The sequence below is a fragment of the Gadus chalcogrammus genome, chromosome 21 (genome assembly GCF_026213295.1).
Source record: "Gadus chalcogrammus isolate NIFS_2021 chromosome 21, NIFS_Gcha_1.0, whole genome shotgun sequence".
Taxonomy (NCBI): domain Eukaryota; kingdom Metazoa; phylum Chordata; class Actinopteri; order Gadiformes; family Gadidae; genus Gadus; species Gadus chalcogrammus.
The window spans coordinates 16,246,167-16,264,819 of record NC_079432.1 but is presented as its reverse complement, the minus strand read 5'-3'; the positions used below and the strand labels follow the sequence as shown (position 1 = coordinate 16,264,819).

Here is an 18,653-nt window from a genome sequence, read left to right as displayed (position 1 = left end):
TGAGCTCAAAGTACCACCATATATACAGGCACCTTAAAACAGAACACCAGCCTGTTACTGTGTCTAATGCACATTGTCACTGAGGCTGTCGACACAGTGCACCTAGGGTCATCAGGATCAGCTCTCCGACTCATCATCCAAATCCATAACATAAGGCAGCGCTGGCACTCACAGCGCAGACGTGACGCGAGTGAGAGTGACGAGGGTTCCCAGCCGAGCAGAGAGGCTTCCATCAGTTTAAAACGAAAGCTATTTCTGTCCTAATGCCAGACGGACGAAACACCCGGCACTGAGGAGCACGGCTCGGTTGGTTCAGCAGAGTCAAGTGAGAAGTCCCAAACACCAGCGACGCGAAGGGGGGGGGGGGGGGGAACACCTCCAGCGGCGCTCGGGTTACACAATGTCTGCAGCGACCGCCGGGGCAAGGGCCGTGTTTACTACGGCACACCTGAATGACGAAACCCGTCTGTGATATCAGCCAGCTGAGCTCATTTCCAACGGGCAATAGGTGCAGCTCTGTTTTCTCTGCAAACACTAAACAGCGCTTTAAGGTGGCGTGAGCAAATACGCTACGTACATCAGCAGATCGCGCAGGGCCCAACCACAGCACCTGAAGGCATGTGTGGAAGGGAACACGCCTCGTCTCGTCGCCGCGGTGACGAGACGGCGTCCTCTGCCTCTACACGTGCAGAGGAGGGCGGGTTTTACACCGTTCACATCAACATCCCTGGAGCCATAAAGCGGCAGCAGACACCTGAACTTTTCCCGCAGTACACCTTCAACACAGGCACTGTTTTCATCCCAATGATTAATCTAATTATGTTATAACTGATGTATCACGTGTCGTTTATCAGTGTTTTTGCCTGCCAACATGGGGGGGCTGTCTATTAAACAGAGCACAGCAAAGGACAAGGGGGGGACATCGCACTAGCGTGGCTGATACGGCGCGACGCACACAAGATATACATCGAAACCCTGTTCTCTCAGAATGGCCCCGTTTGTCTGCAAATGAGTCAGCAGCATCTGGGCACCTCTGCAGAGCATCCAAGGGGGCCAGAGAGAGAGCGGGAGACAAAGGGAGACAGATACCGAGGGAGAGAGACAGAGAGAGCTATGCTTTTGATAAGCCAGGCGCACAGACAGTGCACGCTGGTAAAGGGGACACTGCTCTTATTTTAATGCCATTAGCGAGACACAAAGGAAGGGCGGGTTGTGTTGCGGCAATGAGTCCCTCTCTCTCTCTCTCGCCTGTAGCGGAGGGGACTGTCCCAGCAGACATGTCGGAGGGGGACGGCTGCAATGGCCGAATATCAGATGCTTGACAAACACACACACACGTCAATGGTCTACACTTGTAGGACACACAGCTCCTGAATCCACACACACACACACACACACACACACACACACACACACACACACACACACACACACACACACACACACACACACACACACACACACACACACACACACACACACACACACACACACACACACAGTTGGTCTCTGTTTTACGAGGCTGATCCAGATGATGCTGATTGGCCCAGACACCTCACCCCCCCCCCCCCCCCCCCCCCGGGCTGACGGCCGGTGCTGAGCCCGGAGGACAGAGAGCTGCGTTAGCACGGCCATCGGCCGGAGACAGGAGCTCTCACCGCTTCCTCCCCCCCCTAACGCAGGCCTTCACATAGCTATGAACGCAGCACAAAATGGACTCTGGGGTGAAGAGCTCAGCAGGCAGATTGGTTGCATGCGTGGGCCAATAGGAACTCTTGGCACGTCTGCCATGTTCAACCCCCGCCCCGCTATATCCCTGGCCTTTGGAGTGCGAAAAGTATTTTTAAAAAAATAACAATTATGTACCTTTGCAAAAGGTAAACAACTCGGTAACCTCTGCGAAATCTGTCTTCAAACCTCATTGGCTGCGTTACGGTCTGGTAGCTAGGCAAAGAAAGCAGACGCAAGCACGACTCCGCAAAGGACTGCTCAGGGCCAAGGAGCCGTGGCGATGCCTCCGCCCCGCCTGCCCACTGCGGCCCCCCTCCCACGCCGCTGGTGGCCTCACAGAGGACGCCGTGACGGGGAGCGATGATTTAACGCTGCCCGGTCTGAAGGTGTGCCGCTCGGCTCAGGGACGGCCCCGCGCCATAAAGCACCCAGTGCCACACACACACACACACACACACACACACACACACACACACACACACACACACACACACACACACACACACACACACACACACACACACACACACACACACACACACACACACACACGTCATCTAGTACAAATTCTATAACCGATTAATCAAAATCGTGTTATTCAAAAAATGAAGAACAGAAAAAAAAACAGAAAAGAAAGAAAAGAAAGAATTCCATGTGTTGAGAATTCTGGAAAATATCCTGAATGCAGCTGTTAGAGGCGAGAGGCGGGGGGGGGGGAAGCAGAGCAGCCTAAGACATCCGGGGAAGCGTTCCGGGCTGTCTGCGGCTGGCGTCGCACGGCGCTCAATATCTCAGGGAAGGAAATCTGCTCCCGGAGGGCGGCAGTGGGGGGGGGGGGGGGATCCTGAACGCAGAGTGAAACGCTACCCGGATGGTTAAACGTGTCGGGTGAGCGGGGACCAGCGGGGAGAGCACCTGATACTACTCCGGCTGCAGCGCCGTTCCGCGCTTTGTATCGGCCGGGCTCAGGGGAGCGGGGTCAGAGCGGGTTAAGAGAGAGGAGCGCGCACGTGCTTGTGTGTGTGTGTGTATGTGTGTGTGTGTCAGATGGGGGAGGAGGACCTCAACTGACTGCCGGTAAAATAAAAACATTGTGGTTGCGAAGAGAGACGAATCCTCCCCCATGAATGTGCACATGCAACGTACGATGGCTAGAGCATGATTAGGATCATTAATGAGCATAATCATGTTTCGGCCGTCGTCCCGGTTGTTTCTAATAATGTTAGAAAAGACAGGCCTTATCCGTCACGTTGATTCAAGTTCCTCTCAAGTGCTTGATTCGGTTTGTGAAAAGCACAAACAAATCCCTGTAGCATCCGAGAGAAGACAGAGGCTTCTTTGTTGCCACAGTCTTCTGGGCTGATGTCAGCCGAGGTGCAGGGAAGCAGTGCAAAGGGAACAAGCTTATCACTACACAAACAATGATTGCAACTTCCTGTTTAAAATAGCGCACCGATTGCGAAATAACGACATTTCTAAAGGAAAGCCAAATCAAAGGCAGTCCATTGTACTCCATTTCGATTTTCGAATAAAATGAGTGACTTTCAGAGGCTTGTGGCACTCTACTACTATCCGTTCCCCTTTTGGAACACAGCATTCTTATGGGGTTATTTGGGGGGGGGGGGGGGGGGGGGGGAGTCACGGTTCGGTACGTACCTCGGTTTTGAGGTCACGGTACCTTACAGGACGGTACGGTTCATAGTTAAGGGGAATTATTTTTAAAATGTTGTTTGTCAAACACCGAGAATGGCCGTAGATCAGCAGCAACGAAAACACCAATAGACGGTTGTGGCATTTGACTGTTTTGAATTCCCAGACAGGGTCTGTGGAAATAGTGTCGTGAGCTGGGTATGCACAGCTCGTTTTTTTTTTCACAGCAACGGAGATAGTAACACCTGGATGGTGCCTTTTCAAATGTGTGTGCATGTTAAAGTGCCGTACGTAGACATGGAGAGCCCTCTCTGTAGCCGGAGAGCCTGTCGGAGACCCTCTCCGTAGCTTACGTGGGGGGCATTCAATATTTTTTAACTATCCTTCGATGAAACGGAGACGGCAAGGGCTGTGATTGGTCCTCCACAAAATCATTAGCGGGATCACTGCTCTGGTTTGACTTTGCATCTTATCTACTTTGTACATTGTTTACTTTGCACATTAAAGGGGACCTATTATGCTTTTCGACTTTTATGACCTATAAACGTTGTTATAATGATGGATAGTCATGTTTAACCATACACAAAAAACGATTTTCGGGAAACTCTTCCTCTCATCTGGGCGCTTTCAGCCTTCTCTGTCAACGCTCGGTTTCGTCCTTCTCCGCCCCCTCGCCCCCCTCCTGCCAACCCAACTCCGTTGTGATTGGTTACCTTCCTTGAAGCGCGCGCGCGGGCAGTTTGACCAGGCATATGGGGGCGTGGCAGGAGTTTGTCTACGTAGATGTTTCCCGAAAATGTGAACAAGTGAATCGCAATCGTTGTCCCGAGTGTTTAGCGCTCTGCACAGCCACCCCAGACTGTCAGCAGGGAATACGTCGAAATGCATGTACGTCATTATTTGACACTTTAGTATGGTTAAACATGCCTATCAATCATTATAACAACGTTTAAAGGTCATAAAAGCCGAAAAAGCATAATAGGTCCCCTTTAAGGACAAATAAAACCCAAAATAAGATTTGAAAAGCTTTGGAAGTTTTTTTACAACACTGCTTACATGGATTGTAGTCAACATATAAGATCGATCGGGCGGCGAATTGCATTTCATTAATACACAGGATCAGATGTTATAATCCCTTGTGCCAAAATCCAAGGAAAAGATATATTCAGAAGCCCCTGTCCAAACCAACCTTATAAGCACGCTGAGCTTAAAACGAAAGGTGAAAAACCCGAGACAACTAGCCCAACTAACAGCAATAAATACAGCAGTAAGCAGTAAGCCACCTTCAACAGACCCAAGGCTCCGTTAATGCAAGCTCCAGGTAGTGACAATGCCCCCCTGTCCAACCCACCCTACTAAGCTACCAACGAAAGGTGAAAATCACGAGACAACTAGCCCAACTAACAGCAGTAAATACAGCAGTATGCAGTAAGTTAGGCCCACGACACCTCCTGAAGGCTTAACAATGAAACCAGCGTCCTGGATTCACCCCCCTCGGCTCAATGCTGTCACCACATTGCCACATTTAATGCATCTAAACACTCTTTCCTTTATCGTACCCCTAGCCCTACCCCTAACCCTGACCAAACAAACACTTTAGCACATTAGCACACGTTAGCACAGCTGGCTTACCTTAGCTTGCACCCCAGGAAGTATGTTTTCTCCTTACCCACAGCCATTAATTTGCTCGTTCTGCTGCCACGGACATGCTACTAACCGCCTGCCTCAGACTTCGTTCACAAGTCAAGTACCCAGTTCAGTCAGCAAGCTAACAGCAGATCTAGCCACGACCCCCCATCCACCGATTTCAATAGGCCTTAGTCGCGTACTCCAGCCTCTCTCTGTGCTGCCTCTTCAGCCATCTCAGCATACTTCGCTTTCTTAAGCTCATTAGCTACTTCAACTCCGTCTTCCCAAGGAACTGTAAGTTCAATAAAATAAACAATCTTCTCCGAGTCTGACCACAATAGCATATCTGGTCTTAGCCGTGTGCTAACAATGTGTGGAGGCACAACAATCACATCAAGACGGAGAACTGCGAATGCTTGAGGGGTCTCCGTAGTTACGGAGTCGGATTAGTATACTTTGGCTAAACGGTACGGGGGGAACTCCGACTTCCAAGTTTTATGTATCGCAAAACAAGCCTTTACTTTCGCCATATTAACGCTGTGTAAGTGCGTGTGTATGTGTTTGTTCGTGTGTGCCCGTATGTGCGTGACCTGACTGGCTGCGTGTGTGTGCATGTGTGTATGTGACTGTGCCTGTTTGTGCGTGTCTGCGCGTGTTACCTGACTGGCTTGGGGGCCCGCTCTCGCTGCTGACGCTGCCGTTCTCCTGCTGGGCTCCAAGGGTCCGCAGGATGACCTGTGTGGCGCCCAGCCGCGGCAGGGTCACGTGGGTCAGGTGGGGCAGCGAGTTCTTCTTGGCGAACGCCTGGCTGGTTTCCCGCCGCTTGCGCAGGAAACCCCCCTCGGGGAACAGCACTATCCACTTCCTGTCACGGCTCTGGTAGTACCGGTCCAGGTGGTCCTTCAGGTAGATCAGCTGCTTGTCCCGGTGGGTTTTACCCTGGACGCACACAGAGCACATTCAGTCACCCTTCATGATAGAAACGTACTGTAACCAGACCAACATCGCCAAGACCTATTCTGATGTAGCTGTGGAAGGGCTAGCAGCATGATATCCATTTCAAAGAAGAGACCTCGTGGGACGAACACAGCTCACTCATCACACTAATATAGGTCCGCCCCTTTTATCGACCAGGGTCTCCAATGTAAACCATTGTCAATAATATTTGCGGTGCTTTCTGATCCCTGGTGTATTATGGTGAGATCAGAAAATGAGAATTTATTTGATAAAATTGACGAATTACCGATCAAATGCAACACAACCTTTTCGTTTCCAGGTATAAAGAATCTTGTATATTCATACCATTCCCTATTATGAACATGCAGCACGGATATTCGTCAAGTATTAGCAAAACCAAACTACAGGTGCATGTAGTGCATGTAAATGAACTTGTAATTGGGCTGTGAAGACGAGGATTACAACATCTGCAGCAGCTACACAAGACGATGCAGACCCACCAGCTGATGTGCAGTGTTTGCAAACCAAAAGAAAATGAAATGACAGCGACCTTGCAAAATCTCCACGTGTACATGGATGTACTAAGAGAAGATGGGCAAGACTGGGGCTCAGCCAGTGGGACTTAAATAACCCAACGCAATGTTGAGGATGTTACTGATGGTCATTATGCAATGCAAATATTTGTCATTTGTATCCTTCTCAGTAAGATTATATGAAGGAAGCGTGGCGAGGTAGATGTCAATCAAGTTGGCCTGGAAAACACCCTGGCCAACTATTGTCGTGATCAAAGCAATACAATGTTTTAGACATTTATTTATACCAAATAGCGAAGGTTCATGCACAATAACATGCACAACTTTTAAATAATATTTGCATCTTTATATTTTTGGAATTCCTGGTCTGAAATAATGGTGAATCCTAGCATCTAAAAAATCGTGTGGGGTTACCATTGGCTAAGCAGTTCCACAAACCACCATTGTTGACCATCTACCTGTGATCCTTGGTTGAGGGTCACGTGTGCAAAACTGTACTTTGCTTCACCTTGAGCACATTTCCCATGGCGACCAACGAAGTTTGCCTCTGAGGCGGACAATCTAGACATTGTTCTGTGTATATCGACAGTTTATGGGCTGGGAAAGGCTGGAGTGTCGCGTAAGGGGGGGGTAAAGGTGTCCCCAGGCTGTGAAGGATGTAAAAGGGTATTTCCCCTGCAATAAGCGCTCGAGGTCCTCATTAAAAGTGATCAAGGTACACTGAGAAGGCTCATAAGTAAGTCATAAACAAAGTACAGTTGAAAGTTGAATTTGGTGCCTGGAGCCCATTCAGTATAAGAAAGAGGAGGGTCAATACACTGTTTTTCTCTGCTCCTGTTCTGAGGTCAGCCAGAGAGGCTGGCGGCCGACCTCGCTCCCTCTCTGTGCCGCTGCAGTGAACACGCAAGACCGCAAGGCCGCCCTTCAAATGCATGAGGAATTATCTCCTTCCGTGCGTAGCTGGACTTCTGCCATGATCTACAGTGTGTATACCTCATGAAATTACACGATCCGCTTTGACACATCCAGATAATAGTCTCAATGATTAACACACACACACACACACACACACACACACACACACACACACACACACACACACACACACACACACACACACACACACACACACACACACACACACACACACACACACACACACACACACACAGGAAGTCTCTAGCGATGCTTGGCAGTATAGGACTGGTCACAGGGGGGTTGGCCCTGTGGGGAGATGTGGGGTTTCTGTGGGGGCAGCCTGATTCTTTCTGGTGTAGGAATTACAATCTTCCCTTAGTGTTTTGGATGAGGATTGTTCATTTTGAGCATGAAAACCAGGAAGCGAACCAGAACAATGCAATGCTATCAGTAGAGCATTGGATTTGAACCCACTTATTGAAAGGTTTAGAGACTGAGTCCATGTTTCATTTAGTTTGTTTCGTTTATCAGAACAACGGCTTTTATCGCAAGCATTACGCAAGCGAGCATTACGCAAGCAATCCTTTTAGATTTGTTGCCATCGAGTAATTTTTATATTTATTGACGTAAATGTGCAGCCCACCTCAGATCAGGAAATTAATGTTTCACTCGGATAAAGAAATCCATGTTTCCTTTAATCAAAATAAAAAACATTTCTCACATTTACCGCAGAGCCACCAGAGTTCAACGATGTCTCAATCTAAACGAACCAACCCCCAAAAGAGGTACGACCCTCCTCTCCCCTCGAAGACATCTAGATACTCGGTGTGGTTGATTTGAAAGAAGGGGCGGGGCTTGTTGAGAGGCGTGGCCTCCACATCTCTCATCAAGCCCTGCCCCTTCTTTCAGATCAACTGCCGGCTGGCGGTCACACAGCGGGCAGCGCTGTCCCAGCTGCCCCTACAAAGGAAAGGTCAGCCGGTGCCACGGGGCTCTGGCGGGAAAACACTGCGCCACTGTCCCTCGACCGCGCCCATCATCATGCACACGCTCAAGAGGACACCCGCGCACTGCCATCCACAGCTGGAGGCGGCCGATGACCTCTGACCTGGAACCCCCGATTCAACAAGTTTAAAAATAGAAGTGTGCTGAGTTCGGGAAAGTCCCCTACGCCCAGCAGCTCTAGTACAAGGAATGGCTGCTTCCCAAAGCCGTCCATTAGTTTCCTTTGTAATCGAGAGCTTGTGATTGGGGCGAAAATTGCTCAGGAGTCAGAGCGGGATGACTGGTAACCGGAAGGTTGCTAGTTTCATCCCCGGCTCTTCCTAGCTGAGGGTCCAGGTTCTCCTGAGCAAGACGCCTCACCCTGACTTATGAATGAATGGTTGCAGGTCGCTTTGGATAAATGCATCAGCAAAATCCCAACGATGTAATCATTAACAGCCAAGGCGTTCTTACCTGTTTGATGAAGAAGTCTCCATGTATGAGGGACACCAGGCCAAAGTTGGTGTACTTGAACACATGGTCCATCAACCACATCATCTTCCTAACCACCTGATAAGATACAACAACAACAGCACATCAGCACATCAGCAATACACACATGTCTACGGAGCACCACAGCTCTCCTCCAGCCGCCTGCATCTCTCCTTTTCCCTGTGACAGCACAGGGAGAAACCGTTTGGTGGCTGCCGTTGACCCCCGGCCCAACCTGGCAAACACCACGCAGTCTCACTCCACCTCCACCTCCACAGGACTGCGCGGGCCTCTCAGTTCATGTGTGCTCCCGTGCCCAGAGGAAAAATCAGCACCAGTTGTTTAAGGGGTCACCATGTCCCAGCATTTCTGTGTCACGTCTAACCCTAACCCTAACCCATCCTCTTCCCCCCCCCCCCCCCCCCACGCCCGCGGCCATGTGATCCCAGGCCCTATGCAGGGAGACTGCTCCCACGACTTGGCTCAGTGTGCCAGGCCGAAGCCAGGGTTGGGTTACAGTGTAGGCAACTTGTAGTAGCGGGGGGGATAGTATTTCAGTTCTCCTGCTGAAGAGATTGACATTTTGTGCTTGAATACTCGTCTTTTCCCCCCTTCGATACAGAGCACCGAATGTATTAGAACGTGTTCATTGTATTTAGACCCCGTCGATTTCAATCTACAGCAAACTGACACATTCGATGGAAGCAAATATAAGCGTAATGTACAAATGCTCACGGGAGCCACAAGATACCCTTATAGATTATGATGGTCCAATAAATTGAGAGCGATAAACCACACCCAAGAATGCGTTTCCTACCATCATTGAAGTGCTAAGCTGTTTTTCTATGCTAAACCAGATGCCCGTATTTGTGAGAGTGAAGTCGAAAGATAGCAAACAAACACATATTTGAGACCCGTTCTAATCTGAGCCTGGTCTTCAGGATGAGTTTGGACATAAAAGAGGGATCTGAGTGAGCTGCAGACATCAGACGACACAGGAACTTATCTTGCAGCCTAATGCATCATGTTGCCACCTTGCAATTGCATCCTCATGTGACTTTGTAATTTACTACCTTACAAGAAAACACCCTGCCCTCATTTGAGAATTATTTTTACTCAGGTCGAAAGATTTACGATACCACCACACTTCCTCTGACCAAGACACACACTTAGCTATTTCTAATTCAAATTGCTGATGCAACACTAAAACTCTTTGATACCCAAACTCAAATTTTTCTGTCATGCAAATGTATCCATTTCTATCCCAATACCAACATGATCTTATATCAACTGAACCCTCTGCAACCAATTTCATCAAATATATTATATAAAACCTGAACTCTACCATATATTTTGACTTCACTAATAAATTCATTCATAAACGAATCTCAGCAATCTGATATTTCAGAAACGACCATCGATGGTCCCATGTGATGGGGTTCAACTGTCCGCTGCCCCGCCCCTGATCCTTCAAGGGGGTCAAGGGGTCAGAGGTCAGACAGTACACCATATTGAAGGACGTGACCCTTTCTGCTCGCACACCTCTTGTTTCTTTTAAGTGTCTGGCCTCCACTTCATTTGATTAAGCCAAAACAACAACTCTCAAATCACCGGGGGGAAGTAGTGGCGGCGGAGTCTGCCCTCAACCTACGGCAAGGGGACGCGTCAGAGGGGAACACAGGGGGCGTTCCACTCCAGCTTTGGATGGAGGCATTGGGGAAGTGGTGCGGTGACGGTGCGGTCCCTCCTTACCGTGCCCTTGTCCTGCAGGCACATCATGAGCGTGCACACGTCCCCCGTCGCCTGGTGGTTCACGATGACCATGGCTTCGTCCTCCGAGAACGGCCTCACGTCGTCGCCCCACTCCGTCACTGCAGGAGGGGGAGGGAGAGAAGGGGGGGGGTCACCGTGGGATCAGTGTACGTTTCAAGAGAAAGAGCATGTTCAATTTCCTGAAAGTCAACGTAGGTCACGGGTTGGCCCATTGAGTTTTAGTCAAACTGATCCAGATTCAACAAAAGAACCTTGCGATGCCATAGCATTTGGAGGTTGGATGGTTTGACACTCATTGACTACAAAGTGACTAGCTGAAGGCCTAATAGACACACAGAACACAAATATTAGCAGAACAAAACCAATGTTTGAACAATGCTGGCTGGTCGTTGAACTTTAACCCACAGGCAGGGCTTGGCTAGCTCGGAACACAACAGAAATAGTACTTCTAGTTACACTTTGGAAAGCTGTCATCCTCCCTTGATAGGGGTGGAATTCAGCTATTTCCGGGAGTATAAGCTTCTAATGAGCAAAATAAAATAGGAAGCCCCAAAGGCCTGAACTGAAGAGATCCCGAGCTGTTCAAACATAAAGCTTCGTGTGCGAGAGGCTTATGTTAAAAAAACCTGCACATTATTGGTCCTGGTTAAATATGGCAGGAATCATCAGAGCAGTGGAGTGGGGTATATTAGCATTGACCTTCACAACTCCCCACAGCTATACAGTGAAGACACAACATTACCTCCCAAGGCATCTCTGTTAGGCTGCTCACATATCCAGCCACCTTCCTGGTGGTTCCCCTCTAATGAGGACACCCAGTCACCTTGTGTCTTTAGGCAGCTACTTCAGAGTTGCAAATAGCCAAAGAACAGAACTGATGGAAAAATTGACTGCTGTTACCCTATTGCTTTAATTTATACACTGAACTAGTAAGCTACAGCAACTACAACTTGTATGCAGTAAACCTCAGCTTTTATCCAGTATACTACAGCTTGTATGGGACTATGGGGATTCCCATTTAGCAGTCAAGTCACATTAAGATCCACAAAAGCTGTATTACCCATTTCTAAGACTAGTTCACACTCTATTGTAATGGAAAAAAATGCACTCAGCGCCCCCTGAGTGGATGCTTCACTCCATCAGCAGCTTTTAGATAGTAAAAGGTCACGTGTCTGAGGCCATACGGCATCTTGTCCGGCGGACGCCAAAGGTGTTGAACGCCACCCTCTTATTTACATGTTGACGTGGAACACGATCACAAGGTCACTGGAGACGCTGCTTCGGTGCCAGGTGGGACCGCTCTCCGTCTCTGCACACATCCAATACACCTGGACTCAGGCCAGCGGAGGACAGGGCCCCGCTGTTCACCCAGCACCCTGGTTCAGACCCAATGTAGACTCAGGCCCCGTTCACACGGAGACAGATTTTTGGTGAAATCGCAAAAGTCTTGTGCGTTTCGGCCGACCGTCCGGAAGGAGCCGGCGAATCCGGTGCCCGAAACCGCACATTTCTGAAACCACCCTCAGAGGTGGTTTCAAATCTATCCGGACCTATGTGGTTTTGTGTTAGGATTTGTGTGGACGCCTGAAACGCAAACGATGACGTCATTAGCCCCCCACCAGCTGGGGGACGTCAGAGTTGCGTTGATTTTTTTATTTAGTATTTTATTTGTATTCTTTTTGTAGCTTTAAATAAAGCCCCATGATCAATTAAATTACTAAGTGTACATAAAAAAGTATTTCTGCTAAATTTAAAAGGTTGAATCTCCTCGGGACTGAATGTTTGTCTCCAGCGCGCAGGCTGTATGCGCGCAGGCTTGATGCGCTCCACTTTCTTCTGTGGAGAACCAGCGCCTTGAAAAATTACTACAGCGTTTCTACAGCGCGATGCGGATTCGCAATGACTCCGTCTTTACAGAGATATTTCTGAACTGCATAAAATGAAACCGGATCGTTTTCGCCCAGCTCCGTGTGGACGAGGCCTCATTCTTCGTTTCTGCCAGGTGAGGGAGTTGTGGTAGTGGCCTGTATCGATCAGCTCCAGCGGAAGAAGTGGGGGAGGGGGGGCATGGAGCTGAGGCTATTCATCGCCTGTCCATCACTTTGCATACAAACCCTAGGAGGCCTGGGGGGGCGAGGGTGTTGGCTGAACAGAAGCAACAGGGGAGGGGGGCTTTAAACTGGGATGTAATCAGTTCTTGGATTCCCCCCCAACCCCCTACGGGAAGCTCCTTGCTTGGAGGGGTTCCCTCTCTGTGATGCTAAAGGGGCCCACACACAGCCCAGACTCAAACCAATGGCCAACTGCCCTCATCCGACCATTCCGTAGCCTCTTGTCTGACCCGCTCAGCAGGAAAGTTGCATTGAAATACGGCGCTAAGACGACTGCCAACTAGACAGTGGCGTGTACGTTCTACGCTTGCGCGAGATGAGGGAAATGACGGAACGGATGGCAGACCATAGATTATCAGATTAGAAATACAAAGCGGTCCACGCAGCCATTGCTTCCAAAAATATGTAGAAATATCCCAAAATTGCGATGCAACAACAAAGTGTAGTTTGTAACTCTGTGCCATCTCTGTTTAAGTGGTTTGTTTATCATCGTCACCTTCGCCCCTCCCACACACTACGCTGATTCGATAGCACCTAGTCAGTCACAACTACCACAAAACGAATCAAAGTATCCGATGGCTCAAATTCTCAAGACAGCTAACGCACTTAGACTTTGCATGTTGAATCGGACCAGACAATGTCCTTGCGGTTCCAAAAGCTTCCAACACAGCTTAACCCACCAAACACATTTGTTCCCGGACTCGTCCGAGCCTCCCCAAACGGTTGGGGCCAGTGTGTGGCAGCCTTAATGCCTGAGGAGGGGATGGTGGTCTCGACCCACGGTGTTAAGCAGGGGAGGGGGTAGTGATCAAGACCCACAGTGTAAAGCAGGGGAGGGGGTGGTGGTCAAGACCCAGGGTGTACGTGGGCTAGAAAGCGCCATGTCCACTGAGAGCTCCTAGGGTGAGAGGGGCGAAGACGGGCTACCACCACAAGGCTAAGGTGTAGACACAGCAAAATAGGACTGCTCCCTTTTATACTGCAAAGCAAGCACTGACACAATGATACCCACACCTAAAAAATTCCCAAATGCAAAGTTGTATTTTTTTTTTTTTAAATGGAGCCTGTGATTTCCGGGCTGCAGCATGGTTTGAACATGACCACGGCTGTCAGATTCAGGGCGCACGCATGTGCTTTACTTGGCTGCTGCCTTATCCAACGTTCAAAAAGCACCGACAGGGAGACATGTTGTGGGATCATCAGTTTTAAATAAACACCCCTCGGACTAGGCAACGCTCTCCAATCCTGTTTTGGGAATACCTAGTAATCCGTAAGCCATTCTCTACAGTCTACACCTACACTTTCTGCTCAAAACCTAAAGAAAGGTAAACCACTTAGCCGGCTCATGGCCTCTGGAAGGCAGAGATCAGGCGCCCAGAGCATGGGGGTATTCTAGAATGCACCTCAGAAGGAGACATCCCATCTGTCACTCCAGTGTGCGATGTAGCATGCATATGTATCTGCAATGCGTTTGTGTGTGTTTAGGAGGCAATGAAGACAATGTCATTTTTACAAGGAGCCCCCAAATCATCACGCCAAAGTCCATAACATGGGAACAGGGGCAATATGGTCGGGAAAGAGAAGGGTCAGCTCTCAGATAGGATACATTAGGGAGATTGTCTTTGGGAGATGACACAGTTAGCCAGCAGGCCAGCACACAGGCCAGCCAGCAACAGTGTCTAATCCAGTAAGGGAAAGTCAGCTAAATGGTGAAGCAATGACCTTGACTTCTTTTCAACCTCCCCCTCCCCTACTTTTTACGGTTTGCGTCTATCCTCTTCCGCAGGCAATGTATGCTACAGCGGTATTACAAACATTGTTTTGGGCATTGATGTACGGCCAAACACTGTGCATTATTTTTCAATTGCAAGGAACAAATTCTAAAGATTCCTTGCAGGCTAACCACATAACACAGGGAAGGGAATTTCTCCAAACAATAAGTAGTTGGAGGTAGTATAGCCCAAGGCACAGCAAATGATCCCTCCTCCAGTCACGGAATACCACTACTAATATATAGTCCTACTAGGAAGACTGCTGCTTGTTGCTTATCCTTGCAGTGGAGGGAAGGGGTCCAGGAGAAATGGGACCAAAATATGCTGTGACCTGTGCTGTTGGAATGACTACAGGCAAGCATGTAAATGGAGACAACACTTCCTACAAAATGCCTGCTTTTTCTGGTTTTCTACAGTAGCAAGAAAGCCCTCTCTGACTGGACATCCTGTAACTCCTCTCATTTGACAGTTGCCATACGAGCGCATTTAGTTATTACAACATTATGACAACACTTGTAAGAGATCTGATTGATCCAGGTATGTTCAGGATGGACTGTAAACATGACGAGGTGCAATAAAGTAAACATGACGAGGTTCTACCACATCTCAGTGGGAGATGTGGTAGAACTACTGCTAGAGTACAGAGCACAAAGCCTCCCGGTCCAGGTGTGCCCTGTCACATCAGTTCTAGTAAAATAAGCTGTATAATATTTTTTTAATGATGCAAGACTTATGTGGTGATTAACAGCAAACCCCAGCTTAACCGTGGCCTGTGACATCATAGCCATGATCAAGGACCTCGGAATAGCATTGCATCATGGATTTCGAGGGCATGGTCCATGCAAGCATCCATGTAGCACACTGGTTCTATAACCCAGACCCAACCCATTCAAAAGGAGGGAGATCCTCCCCTTTCAAAAGGAGGGTCTCTGAGCCCACCCATTTTCCTCCCCTTTCAAAAGGATGGTCTCGACCTAGGCCGTCAGGAGAAGGAACAAGCTATATATTTATTTCCTTCTGCTTTGTACATTTTGTGTGCAAGTACAGTATATATAAACCATAGGACAATAAGGGGCCTGTGTGACTGTAATCCTTTCATTTGTTTATCAAATGATGATATCACTCATTCATCATGTTCCACTGTATGCCTTCAAACTAACTGAATGCCTCCCTCATCTCTGAAACTTAATCACAATCTGACATGCAAATTGCAGAGGTTTATTTGAGCCATTTGGATTGAACATCCATGTGTGTGCATGGGACAGCATTACAAGGCCTGGGCTGAGTGAACATGGTATGGCAGTAGCACTTCAGCATATCTTCTTTAATTCCTTTTCCTTCTGTATTTCACACACACACACAAACACCGAGGTGAGAGAAAGGTCACATCAGAGACCAAACCCGATCTTGTGGTGTGTGGGCGCCTATGCTACAGGAGAGGCAAGGCTGCATTCTGGCAAGACACTGAATGCGAGTTTGAAAGTTGCATGTCTGAACACTTGTTGCAACGTCACAACACAACAGCTGACCCATCAAGTGCTACACCGGGGCGTTGTGATCGTGCACTTTTATACCCGATTTAAAGAATAAATATGTAAATACCTCACATCAAAACACTTTCTGCATTACCCATCGATTATAATCCATATTGATAAGGTGGCATTTTGGGTCCCAAATAATCACAGCCTGACCATGCTCAGAGCACTGCTCAATGGCATGTCTGTTAACATTCGCAGTTTCTCATCTTCCAACCAGGTGTTCCATAGGCAGAATGCGTTTCATTATTTATAAGCAGGCCATGTTCAGCACTTAGTAATTTGTAAACATTTAGCTTGTGGCCCGTTGCAACCGAACACCACTGACGGAGCTGAATCCCCGTTAAACATTAGGCCAGTTGGTTTACAAGGAACCAACCAACCGCCCTTAAAACAGTTATTTTACAACATCTGTTGATATGTCTGTGTTATTACGAAATTATTTACAAGATTGATGTATCTTGTAAATAATGTCATTCATAATTGAATAAGCCAAACATTATACATATCCTCCTCTTGTTTATGAATCATTTAAATCATTCAAAATGGAACAAGTGAATAGACTATTCTCCAAGATCACGCTCCTCACTAAAAACATCACTTAGTCTCGGGATATAACATGATCTCAGTATAAACATAGCTCATGTGGGAGAACATCCAGACAGAGGGGAAATGACCATAACAGCAACAGTCTTTGCAGCTTCACAAACCAGTTTTAACTAACAGGAAACTTTCAAATGCTTTGCAAACAGTTGTGAAAACATGTGTGCATGCAATGCGTTCAGGGCTGAGGAAGCCTCTTACCTGTATACCCTGCGACCCAGCCCCACGAAGACACCATGGCCAGCATCCATTTGAACATAATCCCTTCAATGTACCAAAACGTAGGACTGTCCCATATTCTCAGCGGTTGAAGAAGTATAAGGTATAAACAGTAGGAAGGTATGGCTACAAAGTTGTTGATGAACATAAAAATAAAACGAACGGTACAATTCAGGAGAACCCAGCCCAGCTTCCGGGCGCTGTCCATTAGCTCCGCCATCCTGGTGCGCACTGCCTGCAGAGACAAGAGCGGCGGTTACCATCATGTTTACCTTCCTCCACACCCACCCACAAAGAAGCCCACTACCAAGTCAAGCAGAGAAGCGGAACATCACGCCGGCACTCATCATTACTGGCATGAAAGGTTTCCATTCTGTGTTTAGATAGCTATAGCAACAGTATGGGGAACTGAAATGTTGAGGACACTGGCACTTCGGTGCTTGTCGAGCTATTTGGGGCACTGGCATATCCACAATGTGCAACGATGGATTTGAAACTATCTACATCCCAATTTTATTGTGATGCACCAAAGTTATTGTTATGTGCATCGTTGTGTTACTAGCAGACACCAGCGTGTGCGCCAATAACCCGCTGGTAACAATAACTGGGAAGGGGAGACACACTGGGACCAGGGCAGGTTGCCACACTGGGACTAGGGGAGGGGGGTCACATTGGGACCAGGGCCACACTGGGACCAGGAGAGGAGGACAGGAGTAGGCGTGCTCCCCAGCCTCCATTAGGCTGAGCTAGCATAACGGGAGCAGATGCTTAAGACATGCCATGTAGGACGAATGTTTTAAAGCACCCATTATCAGCACAACACTTCTCCTCCACACCCTGCAGGAGGTCTGGACCCCCCCCCCTCCCCCGGTGCGAGTCCAGTAACGTGATTTAAACAAACCAGCAAACGGTTGCACGAACACAGCCCAAATCCAAACCGCAACAGCACGGACAGTGCTTCATGTGTGAGTGGGAAACAGAAGACACCCACTGGGTGGTACTTACCACACGAACGTCACTTAATCACCCGGAGGACGGCAGAGATGTATGCAAGGATGGGGTCACGTGTGGCTAACCTAGCCTAGGTAAAGTTAGCAACGGTGCTAGTTAACATTTTAACATGTCTCGCTGGAATCCGTACAGCCTCATAACGGGGTCTGAATAAAGTATCGTGTCGGGGACGGATCTCTCCCGGCCGTTCGCTCGTCGCAGAAGGGGTCCGATCATGAGAGCTCGGCTCGCTAGCTGGCTAGCAGGCTACGACTCCGCCGTAGCTGGGTCGCTGGGTCCATCTCAGTCGGGGTGATTCCACCGATGAGACATCATCATCCTCCAGTTAGCTAGCTAATGCGCTCCCATGGGCGGCGAAACACGGACGGGAGACGACGCCGTTTGTGCACACCGAAGCCCGCCAAGTCCGATGGTGTTCATAAAATAGAGACTAAAAGACGCATCGTGTGCGGTGGTGGTCGGGGGTTTGTCCGTCGTGTGCAACCCGTTATCTCTGCTCCGCGTCGCTTCGTAACGGAGTACGGAGTCTCAGAGCTGCTAGCGACCAGCAGCGACCCAGTGCGCAGATCAGTGTTGCCAGATTGGGACATATTTCCCGCGCAATCTGGCAACACTAGCTGAGATGCGCTACGACTAGCGTTGCCAGATTAGGTGGGGAAATCTGGTCCAATCTGGCAACACTGGCGCAGATGCCAATCAAACGCAATCTCGTAATATCATTACTGGTCCGGTTCA

General features: G+C 48.7%; 1 protein-coding gene across 1 annotated transcript in view; it reads right to left on the bottom strand.

The window, feature by feature from the left end:
* The window catches only part of lpgat1 (lysophosphatidylglycerol acyltransferase 1), a 29,291-nt gene extending 10,779 nt beyond the window's left edge, over positions 1-18,512 (bottom strand). The window contains exons 1-5 of the mRNA XM_056581057.1: positions 17,913-18,512; positions 16,890-17,142; positions 10,647-10,765; positions 8,877-8,972; positions 5,670-5,949 (exon numbers count right to left, since the gene is read on the bottom strand). Coding sequence (XP_056437032.1) covers positions 5,670-5,949; positions 8,877-8,972; positions 10,647-10,765; positions 16,890-17,127 — 733 coding nt within the window. The 5' untranslated portion in view covers positions 17,128-17,142; positions 17,913-18,512. The remainder of the gene's footprint in view (positions 1-5,669; positions 5,950-8,876; positions 8,973-10,646; positions 10,766-16,889; positions 17,143-17,912) is intronic.
* Between the last annotated feature and the right edge of the window lie 141 nt (positions 18,513-18,653).